The 18,524-nt window shown below is 38.4% G+C and overlaps 1 protein-coding gene across 2 annotated transcripts in view; it reads right to left on the bottom strand.

Annotated features, from left to right (window-relative positions):
* The window catches only part of PAX2 (paired box 2), a 188,312-nt gene that overhangs the window by 100,436 nt on the left and 69,352 nt on the right, over positions 1-18,524 (bottom strand). For both annotated transcript variants that reach the window (XM_083364655.1, XM_083364654.1), the window contains exon 5: positions 4,616-4,735. In XM_083364655.1, coding sequence (XP_083220781.1) covers positions 4,616-4,735 — 120 coding nt within the window. The remainder of the gene's footprint in view (positions 1-4,615; positions 4,736-18,524) is intronic.

Genomic DNA, 18,524 nt, shown 5'->3' with positions numbered 1-18,524 from the left:
GACTGGCTCATCTTATCACAAGGGCTTTAAACTAAAACTGAAGTGGGAGTGTGGCCAATCTTCACAACCTTTAGAACCTAGGCAAAACCCACTAGATAACCAATCATGTAAGGATGTAGGAAATAAAGAGAAAGAAGAAAAACTCTGGTGCAAAGTAGAGATATAGGAAATATACCCAGGGTCAGCCATAAAGAACTTAAATGCCTCTACATTAACTCTCAACGTCTAGTGAAAAAATAGGGTGAACTTGCAATACTAGTACACAAGGGCAAGTGTGATATAATTGCCATTACAGAAACTTGGCAGGATGCAACTCATGACTGGAATGTACTGATAGAAGGATACAAACTATTTAAAAAACACCAGACCTAACTAAACAGGAGGTGGAGTTGCATTATATGTTAGAGATCATTTCCTCTCTACAGAGATGCACACAACAAAAGTCAAAAATCTTCTAGAATGCATATGTGTCAACATACAAGGAAAAAAGAATGACGTTGCCATAGGTATACACTAGAGTCATCCAACCAAGCAGAAGAAATACATGAACTTTTTGCTAACCAATTAACCAACATATGTGGGAAACACACCACAATAGCAATGGGAGCCTTTAACTACCCTGACATGGGAGACTGGGAGACAACTGGGAAACAAACTCTGCAATAAATGGGAGATCAAACACATTCCTGACTAAGTCAGCTGACAACTTCATCACCCAAAATGTAGAGATGGCAACTAGAGGGACATCGATACTGGACCTTATTCTTACCAACACAGAAGAAATGATAGAGGGAATTGAAGTTGCAAGAACTTTAGGGGAGAGTGACTATGTCACACAAAATTCAACATAAAACAGACACAAGCAATAGTACATAAGCAAACCAGTTTTAGACTTTAAAAGAGCTGATTTTAACAAATTCAGAGAGAGATTGGGAAGGATCCCGTGGATGAAAAACTTAAAAGGGGAAATCAACTCAAGAATCATGGGAAACTCTGAAAAAAAGGTTATAAAAACCCAGTCCATTCAAAAAGCACTAAAAAAGAAAAACAGGAAAACCAAGAAGAAACCAGCATGGTTGAACAAAGAACTCTCAAACCACTAAGAGAGAAAAAGGACAAGTACAAAAAATGAAAAGAGGGATGTGTAACTAAGGCAGAATACCAACAAACAGCTCGAACCTGCAAAGATGAAGTTAGGCTTTGAGCAAAGTAAAACTTGCAACAAATGTCCAAAACAACAAAAAAAAGTTTCTTTCAACACATAAAAAACAAGAAAAAAATTAAAAGAAAAGGTTCAATAAGGGGAGATGATGGCAAAGCAATAACTGACAGTAGAGAGAAAGCATAACTCTTTAATTCATTCATCGCATCTATCTTCACATAAAAAGAAAACACTACTCAACTTACTAAAAACAGAACCATAAATGAAAGGATAGGAATGCAAATTAAAATATGCAAAAAATAAGGTAACAGAACACCTGTCAGCTCTAGATGGATTAAAATCACCAGGTCCTGATGAACTATATCCCAGAGTTCTGAAGGAATTGACAGATATGATTTCAGAACCATTGAAACATATCTTTTAAAGTTCTTGGATCCAGTTCTGAGGACGGGAAAAGAGCTGATGTGGTCCACATCTTCAAAAAAGGAAAAAAGGGGCGGGGGAACAGATCCAAGAAATTACAGACCAATTAGCCTGACATCAATATCTGGGAAGATCTTGGAAAATATAATCAAGCAACAAATCTGCAAACACCTAAAAGCAAACAAGGTTATAACCAGTAGCCAACATGGGTTCATCAAAAATAAATCATGCCAAACAAATCATATTTCATTCTTTGATAAAGTGACCAATTTAACAGATCAGTGAAATCCTGTGGACATAGTATACTTTGATTTCAGTAAAGCATTTGATAAAGTAGACCACAATCTAGTTCTTGGCGAGCTAGTAAAATGTGGGATAGACAGCACCACCACCAGGTGGGTTTGTAACTGGCTAACAAATCATATTCAACATGTAGTCCTTAATGGAACTACATCCACATGGAAGGAAATAAGCTGACAGGAATAGCCAACACCTCAGAAGACAAGCTCAAGATCCAAAAAGATCTTGGCAGACTTGAACAATGGGCCCTGTCTAACAAAATGAGATTCAACATAGATAAAAGTAAGGTTCTACACTTGTTACCTTCTGGGAGGAGGCTCCATTGGTATCCAAAGCAGAACATCCAGATTCAGTCACAGTTTTGTTCCATAAAGTATTAACTCTGTGAACTCTAAAGCTTCCTCCTTCTGTTATGTATTTAAGATGGACAGTGAATAATTTTTAGATGTTACTTATATGTAAAGGTGTAGGTCTATATATATGTTGTATATAGTATGTTTTAAATGTGTATTATGTATGTCTACACTTTGAGAGGAAGCAACTAAATTTCATTTTTAATGTATGCCATTGTGCCCAGAGGAAAAAAATGACAATAAATTTTATCTAATCTAAAATCTAATCTAATCTAATCTTAGGCAAAAAGCCAACTGTATAGGTATAGGCTAGGTGAAACTTGGCTTAATGCCAGTAACTATGAGAGGGATGTTGGAGTCCTAGTGAACAATCACTTAAATATGAACCAACAGTGTGGGTAAGCAGCCACAAAAGCCAATGCAATCCTAGGCTGCATTAATAGAGAGGTAGAATCAAGATCACATGAAATTCTAATAGTACTTAGTAAGACCACACTTGGAATACTGCAGCCAGTTCTGGTCACTACAATATAAAAAAAGATGTAGAGGCTCTGGAAAGAGTGCAAGAAGAACACCAAAATTGATTAGGGGACTGGAGGCTAAAACATATGAAGAATGGTGGGCAGGAATTGGATATGTCTACTCTAGAGAAAAGGAGGAGTACGGGTGACATTATAGCACTGTTCCAATATTTGAGGGGGTCAAACTATTTTCCAAAGCACCAAAAGGCAAGACAACAAACAATAAATGGAAACTAATCAAGGAGAGAAGGACCTAGAACTTAGGAGAAATTTCCTGAACGTATGAACAAATAACCAGTGGAATGGCTTGCTGTCAGAAGTTGTAGATGCTCCATCACTGGAGGCTTTCAAAAGAGACTGGACAACCATTTGTCTGAAATGGTATAGAGTCTCCTGCTTGAGCAGGGGGTTGGACTAGAAGACCTCCAAGGTGCCTTCCAACTCTAGTATTCTAGGTTCTATTTCTGAAGGTAAATTGCCCCTACTATTCAGTCTATTCAGTTTCATTTATAAGATTGCCAGGAGAAAAAAATTCCAAAATGTATCCTTGTAGAACTTGTCCTCCCCATAATCTCACTAACAACTCCCTCTATCTTTTGCATATGCTTTCTAAGATGGGTTTTCAAATATTTTCAAATCACAGAATCTGTTAGTTTAAAAGAAATAAAAAAATGGAACCTGATCACGAAGCAACCTTTTAAGAATAAAAACTTGGCTGCATCCAGATACTGTTTGTGCCCAGAACTCCATTGACTTCCCACTGAAGTGAAGAGTGTTGTTTGAAAACCCCATACTGAGCAACCCAGAGGCTGAGTCTGCACAATTTGTTGGAATAGGGAAGGTTGTTTCTGATACAGCAGCTGAGGTGAATCAAGCCCTTGGGTCAGCAGGTTATATCAGGCTATTGGGTTTAGCTGAATAGACTTATTTGCTTGGGCACAACATGTGCACAACAAGCACACAAAAGTCATGTTTTGTTAACTTGGATTTAGAGTATTTTACATAATGTGAATTGAACCAGGGAATATCAAAGACATACATAATTAAGAATAGAGCTGCATTGGAGGTAGAATAGAATGGAAGTCACTGAAATAATGAGGCCATTTAGAATCCTACTAAATTTCTCCTTTTCACACTATTTTTTTGCTCTTTTTTGGATTCTTTTTCACACTTACATCTTTTGCTGCTACCAAGATTCTGGTCTTCTATGATTACAGGTAGTCCTCAACTTACAACCAATTGTTAAGTGACCCCTCAAAATTACAGTGGCACTAAAAAGGGTCTTATGACCATTTTTCATACTTCCAACAGTTGCAGCATCCCCATGGTCATGTGATCAAAATCCAGTTGCTTGGCAACTGGCATGCACTTAGGACAGCTGCAGTGTCCTGGGCTCATGTGATCACCTTTTGAGACCTTCTGACAAACCAAGTCAATGAGGAAGTCAGATTCACTTAACAATTGTGTTATTGATTTAACAACTGCAGTGATTCACTTAACAACTGTGGCAAGAAAGGTCATAAAATGGGGTAAAACTCACTTAACAAATGTCTTGCTTAGCAATGGAAATTTGGGCTCAGTTGTGGTCATAGTCCAGGGCTACCTGTAGTTCCAGCAGAATTAAAATTGCTTCAGTACAGCATTTAACAAAATGTACGGTCATCCTGCTATGGCATATACTGTAGGTGAACTCTATCTGCTCAATTTAGTGAGAGTTGCTTTCAAAAGGTATTCTGGATTATAATATTCAACTGCTTTCCTACCTTATTTTAAATAGTTTCTCAGCTTATTAGGGTTCCAACTAGTTTCCCAAAGGAGTGAAGTGAACCAATAAAGGAGAAAAAGCTTTCCCCTACCTTCATCACGTTTCCTCTTCTCACCATTTGATCGAGGAATCCCCAGAATCCCATTAATGGAGTAGGAGCCCACTGGATCATTGGAGGCACTGGAGACAGGAGGGGAAGCTGTACTGGGAACTGGACAAAATGAGAAAGGAAGAGGGCTCAGAAGAACAGGACCCAGCAGCTAGGAAGTGGCATATACCCCCAGACTTATTTGAAGACCTTGCCAAGAGACCAGTTCCAGGTAACCAAGATCCCAAAATATGTGTTTAAGAGTGTCACCAATTGTGAATCACTTTAAAAAATGTCTTACATTTCCTATCTTAATATATCCAAGTCTAACTAGATTTTGGTAATGGGAAACTCCATTACCAAACTTGGGTATCTGATGTGGGTGCAGCAGCGGGAGCAGAAATCTGGTAGCTGGTGGAATGGTGCTCCTTCCAGCTATATGTTCCAGCTATTATATTTGGCATTGGGGGTGGAGGAGAGAGATACAAAAAGGCATAGGGCTATTTGAGGCCCAAAATTGTGGGAGAGCATGGGTAAACATGTACTTACTCTGTATTCCTAATTGGCTTTTTATTGTAGCTTCCACTGTAATATTATAGTCCATTTATTGTAATGGAGTTCTTTTTCAAGCAAATCATAGAATCACAGAATCATATGGCTTGAAGGACCCTTGAAGTTCTTCTAATCCAACCCCCTGCCCAGGGCAGGATATCTTATTCCATGTGTGGGCAAACATTGTCCTATGTTTTCTTGAAAACCTCCAGCAAGAAAAGATTGGACAGCCATTTGCCTGGAATGGAATTAAATCTTTTGCCTTGGGCAAGGGGTTGGACTATAAGAGATCCAATGTCTTCATTAGAAATGAAATTCTGTTTAAGGAATCCTAAATTAGTCTATCAAATCTTCAGAGGTTTTTTGCAGAAACCAAATCATATATATCAGAGATGAATATTAGATATTTCTTTCTCTCTCTCTCTCTCTCAATTTTTGTTTTGTTTTAAGAACTGCATAAAGGGGTTCCCTGATAATCCACTCCTTCTCTCAAGCAGTTTTGGTGATGGGATATAGAGTTCTTTTTACCAGAGGTCTCTCTAGCACAGGGTTGCACAAAATTAGCTTGAGAACTGCAGTTTGTTCAATCCAATATTGACCAGCCATTTTGGGGGAATTGGAGATTTTTCCACAAAAATTTGAATCTCATTTAACCAGCACATTATAAGTCAAGTGTGTATATATATTATGGTTCAAGGCTATAAATATAAGCACTTTAAATTTTATTAGTGTCATACTAATAAAAGTTGTGAGTTGTGAGCCCTGCATTGGTTGCCAAAAGATTCCCAATTAGTGCTTAAAGTGCTACTTTGACCTACTAAGCCTTTGGGACAATATTCTCCAACTGAAATTGATGTAAGTGAACATCCCAGGGAAAATTAATGGTTATCACTCATTATGTTTCCCTAGTCAGACTTCTCTACCATCTCTACCCTATGAGGTTTATCACCTATTGGAAGTTGGTGACAGAATTCCTCCAGAGGGCCTTTAGTTTGGCTTAATTAGGACAATGACATTGTATGATTGCTTTTGGATATTGCGCTAGGTATTTTAATGTATATTTATGCATGTTATTTATTATTACTATTTATTTTATTATATATACATTAAATGCTCTTTACTGTATATGTTTCAGGTTGAAATGTATTGTGTACAACCAAGAATCTTTTGACTGTGGCAGCACTAAAACAGAATGAATGAATAAATAAAATTAACCAATCCAGAACTTACAACTTGTTCTTGCTTTTTTAGAATTACATTTGGGCAGGATCTCAGAATAAATTAAACTTAATAACTAGTTCAGTGGAGAATTGCAAGCATTGTGGATACATATCCAACTGCCTGATGAGGCAATCCATGCCATTGGCTAACAGCTTTGACTGTCAGGAAATTCCTCTTCATAGCTATTTCTTTACAATATCTACTCCTTAGTTCAGAGCCTACTATCTGGGAAAATAATGAACAAATCCAGTCCTTTTTTATACAGTGTGACCTTTTTTAATACAAGTTGTATTAATGTTTTAAATTTTACATCCAGGTATTTATGAAGCAATACGGTGGTTGGGTAGTTAGAAGTAGACAATAGCAAATAACAAAATCATTGGTAGATAGCTCAACTTACATCAACAAGAATTCCCTCTCCGATTCCCTTAGTTATGATAACATAATCAAATTAATCAAATTAATACATTTCTAATTGTGACACAATCAATTAGAACAATTTTCAATATATTTTCACTTATACATATCCATGTCCTGTTTTTGAATTTTACCTAACTGCAATAGAATATTTCAAAGTAGCCTGTAATATATAGAAGAAAAACTTAATTTTAGGGTAACCCACATTTCCCACTTTCATTATACAGTAATTATCTTGTCTAAAATACATAAATTGTTCATTTCAGTGCATTCTTATTTTATACAAGTATATTCTGCTTGTCATTTTAATAGTTCACCAATTATTGAAAAAATATATTTTGTTGTATCCTTCCAGATTTTATAATATAAATCAATTTTAATAGCTAACATTCCTTTCCCTTAGAAGTCTAGAAGTTAAATATAAAATCAGTTTATACCTTTTAAAAGTTCCCCTTAGCCCATTAAGAGAATTTTTAATCTCTATTATTACAACAAATATGTTCTATTTATCATCTTAATAGTTCATCAATTATTAAAATAATGTTTTTATTATATCATTCCAAATTCTATAATAAAATTCAAAGTTATGTCCTGATAGCTAATTTTGCTTTCCCTTAAAGATCTAAAACCTAAGTATAGAATAAGTTTATATCTTTTAAAGATTCCCCTTAGCCCATTAAAAGAAATTTTAAGCTCTATCATTACAAGTCCCAACAAAAAGACAAATCCAATCTTTTAAATCTAACTCTCGCCTTCTTTTTGTGCCAATCAGGCTTCCATATTGGTGCCTTTAGATTCTTAAATGTGTCCCCCTTTCTTCCAACACACATTGTTTGAATCCAGGGAGACCATCCAATTGTCAGTTTTGCAAAGAAAGTGTCCCCTTTGTAATCATTGATATTGGTTTAATAGATCAATTCTCGATGTTTGGTATGGTGTACTTGTCATTAGTTCAGTCTGGTCTTCTTCTTCTTCCAATTCCATCTGGCTTAGATAAGAGGGGATGACTGATGTTGTAGTTATTATTTGGTTGACTAGGTTCTCAACATACTGTATTCGAAAGCCTTTGGTATCTTCCGGCTTAGTGTTGCTTTCTTCGGCTTCTATAATTTTTTGAATTGTAGGTTTTATAGTTAAAATCAAGCTTTGGGCATCAAGGTTCTCAATAGATTGTATTTGTTGTTCTTTAGGGTCTCCTATTTTGATGTTAATTTCCTCTTCTTCTGTTTGTTTTTGGATTGCCAATTCATCATTTAAAGCCAAAGTTTCATTTGACAGATTTAAGCTGTCAGATTTATCTTGCAGTCAGGCTTTCATTTGCTCAGCCAGTGCCAGAATTGTTTCAAGTATCAGTTTATAGTTAAGTGGTGGAATATAATCCTCCATTTCTTTGATGTTTACAGATAGGTCTTTCGTGGAGGTTATTTTAATAAGAGTCAGTGACTGTCCACCTCCACTATTCCTAGAGATTGTTTTCAGTGCCAGGTGTTCCCAATTCTTATCTTTAAAGATAGTGTCAAGGACATATCTGTGTTTCAGCCAGCTCTCACAATAAAGAAAAGGTTTAGTTGCTATATCAGGTTTCACCACAAGATGTCATCAATACCATATAAAATAAGATGTTTCATACTAATATGAGGCTTTTATCCAATTAATCAGTATTTTTCTTTTCCTCTTCTTTCACAGCTTAAGTAGAAAATAGGGTAGTAGGTCCCCGCAGAAATAAAAGCTTTTTAATAGCCCAAGAATTTCAAAGGTACAAATAAGGTTGCTTAACTTTTTAGCTTAGTTATTTGGTTTCTTTTAAAATTTTTTCCCAAGTAAGCAGTCGCCAATCTTTCAAAAGAGGGGGAGGAGATTTTCAAAAGGGGGAAGGATAGTTAGGGGAATAAGAAAGGTAAGGTGTCACCCAGATTCTCCAGATTCCTCCGTTGTGCTTGATGGTGCTTTTGGTTAATGATTGGCCATTAAGCCTTTGGGCCAAAGGAGCTGCTCTGGATCAAATGGAAGGATGCCACCCTTTTGTGATCACAAGGAGGGCCTCCTCACGGTGTTTGCCCCTCCAGGGTGACTTTCAACCCTTTTCAGGGTTTTCCAAGGAAGATAGATTGGATGGCGGGGAGACGCTTCTTCCCACACATCCGCAAGCGCCGCATGCGCAAACCGGAAGCCCAGTGTGACCCCTTTTTTAGGATGTGCAGTTGGCTGACCAATCACACTTCCCCAATGGAACTACATCTACATGGAAGAAAGCATGCAGTGACAGATGCAAGTGACCAGGAACAGGAATTGAGTTCAAAACACTAAAAATTTATTACATGCTAACTATACCCATGATATGGTCTACTAACAATCAAGCTACGTTGGCACCAGATTCACCAGAACTACCAGAACTACAGGCAGGATTTCGAAGAGGCAGAGAAACTAGAAATCAAATTGCCAGCATACGCTGGATCATGGAGAAAGCTAGGGAGTTCCAGAAAAACATCTACTTCTGCTTCATTGACTATGCTAAAGCCTTTGATTGTGTGGATCACAACAAACTGTGGCAAGTTCTTAAAGAGATGGGAGTACCAGACCATCTTATTTGTCTCTTGAGAAACCTATATGCGGGTCAAGAAGCAACAGTGAGAACTGGACACGGAACCACTGACTGGTTCAAAATTGGGAAAGGAGTCCGGCAAGGCTGTATACTGTCACCCTGCCTGTTTAACTTATATGCAGAGTACATCATGAGAAAGGCAGGGCTAGATGAATCAAAAGTTGGAATTAAGATTGCCAGGAGAAATATCAACAACCTAAGATATGCAGATGATACCACTCTAATGGCAGAAAGTGAAGAGGAACTAAAGAGGCTCTTGTTGCGGATGAAGAAGGAGAGTGCAAAAGTTGGGTTGAAACTTAACATTAAGAAAACCAAGATTATGGCATCCGGCCCTCTCAATTCCTGGAAAATAGATGGAGGGTAGTAACAGATTTTATTTTCCTGGGTTCCAAGATAGATGGGGACTGTAGCCAAGAAATTAAAAGATGCTTGCTCTTGGGGAGGAAAGCAATGGCAAATCTAGACAGCACACTAAAAAGCAGAGATATCACCCTGTCAACAAAAGTGCGTATAGTCAAGACTATGGTCTTCCCAGTTGCAATGTATGGCAGTGAAAGTTGGACCATAAGAAAGGCTGAGTGCCAAAGAATTGAGGCCTTTAAACTATGGTGCTGGAGAAGACTCCTGCAAGTCCCTTGGACTGCAAGGTGATCAAACCGGTCAGTCCCAGAGGAGATCAACACTGACTGCTCTTTAGAAGGCCAGATCCTGAAGTTGAAACTCAAATACTTTGGCCACCTAATGAGAAGGAAGGACTCACTGGAGAAGAGCCTAATGCTGGGAAAGATTGAGGGCAATAGAAGAAGGGGACAACAGAGAATGAGGTGGCTGGATGGAGTCACTGAAGCAGTAGGCGTGAGCTTAAATGGACTCCAGAAGATGGTAGAGGACAGGAAGGCCTGGAGGAACGTTGTATATAGGGTTGTGATGGCTCGGACACGACTTCGCAGCTAACAACAACAAAGATCCACCCAAATTCACAGGGGACTGGACTTGGGTTTCTTGTGGCTGCACAACAATTCCAAACAGATGACACATTTACCCCCACCCTTGGGCTTAGCTTAGTCACCTCTTTCAAGTACCTCAAAGTTTTCTCTTGGGCCCAGTGCTCTTCCACATCTTCATAAATGACCTAGGTAAAGTGAATTTGCAGATACCAAGCTAGGGGTAATTGCTAACACCTTGGAAGATAGACCTAAGATTTAGAAGGATGTTGACAGACTTGAGCATTGGGCCCTATCCAACTAGATGCAGTTCAGTGATGAGAAGAGTAAGACCCTACACCTAGCTAGGAAAACCATATGCACAGATACAGAATGGAGAGTACATGGCTCAACAATAGTACTGTGAGAGGCATCTAGATGTCCTGGTGGACCACTAGAAAGCATGCAGAGAAGAGCAACAAAGATGATAAGGGTCTGGAGGCTAAATCGTACAATGAACAGCTAAGTGAGCTAGGTATGTTTAGCCTAACAAAGAGAAAGGTTAGGGGTGATATGATAATAGTCTTCCAATACTTGAAAGGCTGTCAACAGGGAAGAGGGCAGTCAATTTATTCTTCAGAGCACCTGAGGGCAGGACAAGAAGCAATGGTTAGAAATTTGTCAGAGGTAGAACTGGAACTAAGGATGAATTTCCTAACAGTGTCAATAATTAATAAATGGAACAGCTTGCCCCCCAGAGATGTGAATGATCCATTGCTGGAGATTTTCAAGAAAAGATTGGACAACCACTTGTCTGGGTTGCTATAAGGACACCTGCCTTAAGCAGAGGGTTGGACTGGAAGACCTCCAATGTTCCTTCCAGCCCTATTATTTTTTGATACTGGACCTAGTATTCCAAGAATAGCCTGAAGAAGGCAGAAGCAGGGACAATTATTTCCCACAATTTGGACTAGAATTATAATAGCATTTGCCTTATGAACACATCACACCTGTTAACTACTAAGATACCTAGAACTTTTTCTGATATACTGTACACGTCTGCTCTGACAGGAGGAAGGAACTGTCAGATTTTGAACATAAACCTTATGCAACTTTCTAGGGGGGAAACCTGGTCTTTCCTGCTGAGATAACTTTTAGGCACAAAATTCAGTTAATTTATGAGAGGTTTAAAACACACTGTAGTTGGATTATTTTAGTTTTAATAGATTGAAGAAAATGGTCTCTTTTTGAGCATATTCACTGTACACTCTTCATGAATATTCCCACCCCTTGGGCAATACATTGAAGTTACGTATGCACATTGTGACCACTTCTATGTCCTACTACTACACACTTACAAATATCACCAATACTGTAATAACAAATTGGGGTATCATGACCTAGGAAATTAGCAAAATATCAATGCCTAGACAGCAAATAACATGTGTAAATTTAAACATATAGATCAAGATGCATGCATAAATCCAGTAAGATTACAAACTACCAATTCAGTTCCTACAGTGATGACTGGCCATTCCAGATTACAGCAAATGAAATCCCATAACTTCTGATGGCAATTGCAATAGAACAGAACTTAGCAAATTTCTTAAAGGTTTCTGCAGAAATCTTCTCTAGTAGGAACTATACAATTCGATTCAGTCCAACCACTGCATCTAGCAAAGAGAGATGCAGCCTATTTTGTTAGCTACTATTATCAGAACTTGTGCTGATAAGAGGGGTTAGTAGAGTAGAGTAGAGTAGAGTAGAGTAGAGTAGAGTAGAGTAGAGTAGAGTAGAGTAGAAAGGGACCTTGGAGGTCTTTTAGTCCAGACCCCTGCTCAAGCAGAAGGACCTATACTGTCCAAGCCTCTTCTTAAAAATATCCAGTGATGGAGTGCCCATGATTTCTTGAGGCAAGCTGTTCCACTAGTTAATTGGATGTGGACTATTGTTCTGATATGCATCTGAGCAGAAGCAATGGCAGTCTACATAAGGAATATCTATGAGGTCTGAAGTAGATCGTTTAACCTAGATAATGTAAAACATTTCTGTTTGAGGGGGAACTTGTTTTAAAAATCTGGTTTGGAATAATGAAAGAAATGTGATAAAAGTTCAATAAAACTTAAGCTTTGTCAGTCAAGGTCAAGGAGTTGTTTTGCCTCAAAACTATCTTTCTCCTGTCCCCTCGTTGTTAGTTAACTATCTGCTCTTAACTTTGTCATCAGGTCATCCTTGTTCAAATGTGTACTAAATGGTTTAGCAAAGGTTTTGAAGCAATTTCATTGAAGTGTAACTGCATTACCAGCAAGAATTTTTTAACAGTTTTGTCTAGCAGTGTGTCAGATTAGCCAATTTCAGCTTAATATTGAATAGAATAGAGCTGAAAGAGACCTTGGAGGTCTTCTAGTGTAGGGCTTTTCAACCTTTTCACAGATTGTACCACTTTTAGGACATGACAATATTCGAGGTCCACCAGTGCAAGGTGTCAAAAACTTGATGATTAGAAAAAGGGGGGATGATTTTGGGTTTTACTGATTAGATTCATTTGTTGTTATAGAAATGGCTACTTTATAATATTATGGAAAAGTAAAAAGTTGAGGTTCAATGTTAATGCTTCCTTCTACTGCAACAGAGGAAATCTGTTCTTTTTCCCTTCTCCCCCTCACTTTCCCCCCCTTTTTCCTCCTCACTCTGTCCTACTATTTGCTTTTGTATTTTTGTATTTATTCTATAATCTAAAATATTACAAACTGTAGGAAAAAAGGGAAAAAGTACCAGTTTTAATTTCTTTGGTGGCTGTTCTTTTGCTGAATCACTTTCCACTTGCACTGACAAATGTATGATGAATTTATCCATTGTTTATTAATATGCACCACTACCAGCTAGCTCAGGGGTCTTCAAATCTGGCACTTTTAAGACTTGTGGACTTCAACTCCCAGAATTCCTCAGCCCTCATGGCTGGTTGAGGAATTCTGGGAGTTGAAGTCGACAGGTCTTAAAGTTCCTAAGTTTGTAGACCCCTGAGCTAGCTGATCGGCCCTACTCCAGTTTTTTTTTTCCTTTAAGCTACTTCAGACATGTCACTTTCACAATGTTGCAATCCCAGACTAAAAAGCTCCGGCAATTGTGAAAAGATTTAGCTTTAAAATTAAGCCTGTTTACCTTCAAAGAAAACTTTCTAAAAGCCATAAACAGAGTCAAGATAAGGGGGTAAAACCAGGGCTTTTTCTCATAGAACGCTCAGAATGGCATTCCGGAACCTTTTTTTGCAAAAAAAACCCAAAAACAACCTAGCTCCCTTATTGGTTTTCCTAAGCCTATTGCAGGGCTAGCAATCTTGGCTCTTTTTTTATGACTCGTGGACTTCAACTCCCAGAAATCCTGAGCCAGCCATGCTGAGGGGAAAGGGAGAAGTTTCCAAGCTGAGCCATGCTGGGAGTTGAAGTCCTTGAGTCATAAAAGAGCCTGCACTACAGGAGGACATTAAAATTATTTACAGGATTACTTCTTTAGGAACTAAACTTTTAGAATCTAAAACAGCTAATTCAGAAAAGCCAACAGGAAAGAACCTCACATTTTTCATCTGCGTCTGTCTTTTGGAAGGTAAAATTAGATAACAAAATAATCTATTTCTTATGTTAACATCTCTGCAATGAAATCAAAGGTAACAGGAAAGAAATGAGAAACATTTTTCTCAATGTAATATGTCTAATTTAGCTGATTCTAGAAAAAATAGTATCTTTTGTACACTCTTGAAAACTATTTTGAATCTAAACAATTCTTAACAATGAAATATTCTCAATTTGGACTTTACTTTTACTGTTTGGACTGTTGTGTGTTTTGAAAAATAGATTATTTAGAATCTAGTTATGTTGCACTTCAGTCTTTAAATAATTAACCTAGTATATACATAACAATATATGATGTTTTCCCTGGTGAGATTAACATCAGTAACAACATTTATTAAAAAGGCTAAAATAATTTCTGGGGGTATTATCTGTATAGTAAAATTTTGGACAAGCAGTGATCATGTTACATATGTGCATAAGCGTAGTCAGTAGCATATGCCTTTTTAAAAATATCAAACATGCAAAGAAACAAAAATAAGTCCAAAATATCTGTATTACATCCAGAAATGCTACCTTTGCAACCAATATTTCTCATCCATAACTATGGCACCCTAAGGATACCTGCATACATGAAAATGTTTCTCTGGGATCAGTAACGCAACAGGGATTGCTTTTTCCTTCCAGTAACATATACCTAAAACAAGTTTATTGCATTTGGCAATTGTACTAAAAAAAATCTCATTCATTTAATTTGAAATCAAGTGAAAAATTGATTTAAATTATTTTATTAAAACAAATTAATGGCAATTCTTTTATAAAAAGTTGCCTCAAACAAAATGAGTTTGACATGCCTGCTCTAGATAGTTGAATGCTCCAAAATAAATTCTAGACCACGCCTGTACATGCAGCCTACCAAGCACCCTTGGACAGAGCACAAACCTTTTTTTTAAGTAATAAAATCACCACCACTGCCCTGAAAGTCATGTTGCCTAGTGCCTCCATGGCTTACCATGACCACAAGTTCCAACACTGTAGATGCTCCTCTATTCACCAAATCATTGATTAGCCCACCAGCATTCCTTTTTAGACCACAAAGATTTTTAATTTATCAGTGTGGGCCTTTCCTTTCTACAAGATAATAATAATAATAATAATAATAATAATAATAATAATAATAATAATAATAATAATAATAATAATAATAATAATAATAGTAATAGTAATAATAATAGTAATAATAATAATAATAATAATAATAATAATAATAATAAGAAGAAGAAGAAGAAGAAGAAGAAGAAGAAGAAGAAGAAGAAGAAGAAGAAGAAGAAGAAGAAGAAGAAGAAGTAGTAGTAGTAGTTGGAAGGGACCTTGGAGGTCATCGAGTCCAACCCCCTGCTCTGGCAGCAAACCCTATACCATTTCAGACAAATGCCTGGCCAGTCTCTTTTTAAAAACTTCCAGTGTTGGAGCATTCACCACTTCTGGAGGCAGGTTGTTCCACTGGTTAGTTGTTCTAACTGTCAGGAAATTTCTCCTTAGTTCTAGGTTGCTTCTCTCCTTGACTAGTTTCCATCTGTTGCTTCTTGTCCTGCTTTCAGGTGCTTTGGAGAATAGCTTGACTCCCTCTTCTTTGTGGCAGCCCCTGAGATATTGGAACACTGCTATCATTTCACCCCTCACCCTTCTCATTGCACTTGTTGTTGTTAGCTGCGAAGTCGTGTCCGACCCATCGCAACCCTATGGACAACATTCCTCCAGGCCTTCCTATCCTCTACCATCATCTGGAGTCCATTTAAGCTCACGCCTACTGCTTCAGTGACTCCATCCAGCCACCTCATTCTCTGTCGTCCCCTTCTTCTATTGCCCTCGATCTTTCCCAGCATTAGGCTCTTCTCCAGTGAGTCCTTCCTTCTCATTAGATGGCCAAAGTATTTGAGTTTTAGCTTCAGGATCTGGCCTTCTAAAGAGCAGTCAGGATTGATCTCCTCTAGGACTGACCAGTTTGATCGCCTTGCAGTCCAAGGGACTCGCAGGAGTCTTCTCCAGCACCATAGTTCAAAGGCCTCGATTCTTTGCTGCTCAGCCTTTCTTATGGTCCAACTTTCACTGCCATACATTGCAACTGGGAAGCCCATAGCCTTGACTATACGCACTTTTGTTAACAGGGTGATGTCTCTGCTTTTTAGTGTGCTGTCTAGATTTGCCATTGCTTTCCTCCCCAGGAGCAAGCGTCTTTTAATTTCTTGGCTACAGTCCCCATCTGCAGTGATCTTGGAGCCCAGAAAAATAAAATCTGTAACTACCTCCATTTCTTCCCCATCTATTTGCCAGGAATTGAGAGGGCCGGATGCCATGATCTTGGTTTTCTTAATGTTAAGTTTCAACCCAAGTTTTGCACTCTCCTTCTTCACCCGCAACAAGAGGCTCTTTAGTTCTTCACTTTCTGCCATTAGTGTGGTATCATCTGCGTATCTTAGGTTGTTGATATTTCTTCCGGCAATCTTAATTCCAACTTTTGATTCATCTAGCCCTGCCTTTCTCATGATGTGCTCTGCATATAAGTTAAATAGGCAGGGCGACAGTATACAGCCTTGCCGGACTCCTTTCCCAATTTTGAACCAATCAGTGGTTCCGTGTCCAGTTCTCACTGTTGCTTCTTGACCCGCATATAGGTTTCTCAAGAGACAAATAAGATGGTCTGGTACTCCCATCTCTTTAAGAACTTGCCACAGTTTGTTATGATCCACACAATCAAAGGCTTTAGCATAGTCAATGAAGCAGAAGTAGATGTTTTTCTGGAACTCCCTAGCTTTCTCCATGATCCAGCGAATGTTGGCAATTTGATCTCTAGTTCCTCTGCCTCTTCGAAATCCTGCCTGTACTTCTGGTAGTTCTCGATCCACATACTGCTGAAGTCTAGCTTGTAGGATTTTAAGCATAACTTTACTAGCATGAGAAATGAGTGCAATGGTGCGATAGTTTGAACATTCTTTGGCACTGCCTTTCTTTGGAATTGGAATGTAAACTGATCTTTTCCAATCCTGTGGCCACTGTTGAGTTTTCCAAATTGCTGGCAAATTGAGTGTAGCACTTTTACTGCACTGTCTTTTAAGATTTTGAATAGCTCAGCTGGAATACTGTCACCTCCACTAGCTTTGTTGTTGCTCAGCTTTTCTAAGGCCCACTTCACTTCACATTCTAGGATGTCTGGCTCGAGGTCAGTGACCACCTCATTGTGATTATCTGGGACATTAAGCTCATTCTTGTATAGTTCTTCTGTGTAATTTTGCCACCTCTTCTTAATCTCTTCTGCCTCTGTTAGGTCCCTGCCATTTTGGTCCTTTATCATGCCCATTTTTGCATGAAACGTTCCCTTCATCTCTCTAATTTTCTTGAAAAGATCTCTGGTCCTCCCTATTCTATTGTTTTCTTCTATTTCTTTGCACTGATCATTTAAGAAGGCATTCTTATCTCTTCTAGCTATTCTCTGGAATTCTGCATTCAATTGGGCATATCTATGTTTTTCTCCCTTGCCTTTCACTTCCCTCCTTTCCTCAGCTATTTGCAAAGCTTCCTCAGACAGCCATTTTGCTTTCTTGCATTTCTTTTTCTTTGGGATGGTTTTGGTTGCTACCTGTTGTACAATGTCGCGAACCTCTGTCCATAGTTCTTCTGGCACTCTGTCTATCAGATCTAATTCCTTAAATCTATTTGTCACCTCTACTGTATATTCAACAGGGATATGATTTAATTCATACCTGAGTGGCCTAGTGCTTTTCCCTACTTTCTTCAGTTTAAGCCTAAACTTTGCAAGGAGAAGCTCATGGTCTGAGCCACAGTCAGCTCCTGGTCTTGTTTTTACTGACTGTATAGAGCTTCTCCATCTTTGGCTGCAGAGCATATAGTCAATCTGATTTCTGTGTTGACCGTCGGGTGATGTCCATGTGTAGAGCCGTCTCTTGGGTTGTTGGAAAAGAGTGTTTGCTATGACCATCGTATTCTCTTGACAAAATTCTATCAGCCTGTGCCCTGCTTCATTTTGTACTCCAAGGCCAAACTTGCCTGTTATTCCGGTTATCTTTTGGCTTCCTACTTTAGCATTCCAATCCCCCATGATGATAAGGACATCATTTTTTGGTGTTAGTTCTATAAGGTGCTGTAGGGCTTCATAGAACCGGTCAATTTCATCCTCTTCAGCACTGGTGGTTGGGGCATAGACTTGGACTACTGTGATATTGAATGGTTTGCCTTGGATTCGAACTGAGATCATTCTGTCATTTTGGGGATTGTATCCCAGTATTGCTTTTCCTACTCGTTACACTACACATACCCAATTCCAGCAACCGTTCCCTATGTTTTAGCCTCCAGTCCCCCAATCATCTTTGTTGCTCTTCTCTGTAATCTTTCTAGAGTCTTGACATCTTTTTTACATCGTGGTGACCAAAACTGGATGCAATATTCCAGGTGTGGCCTTACCAAGGCATTGTAAAGTGGTATTAGTACTTCATGTGATCTTGATTCTATCCCTCTGTTAATGCAGCCTAGCACTGTGTTGGCTTTTTTGGCAGCTGCAGCACACTGCTGGCTCATATTTAAGTGATTGTCCACTAGGACTCCGAGATCTC

This window comes from Vipera ursinii (genome assembly GCF_947247035.1).
Source record: "Vipera ursinii genome assembly, chromosome: 5".
NCBI classification, from domain to species: domain Eukaryota; kingdom Metazoa; phylum Chordata; class Lepidosauria; order Squamata; family Viperidae; genus Vipera; species Vipera ursinii.
Note: the sequence above shows the minus strand (reverse complement) of the source record. Positions and strands in the feature narration are given on the sequence as shown.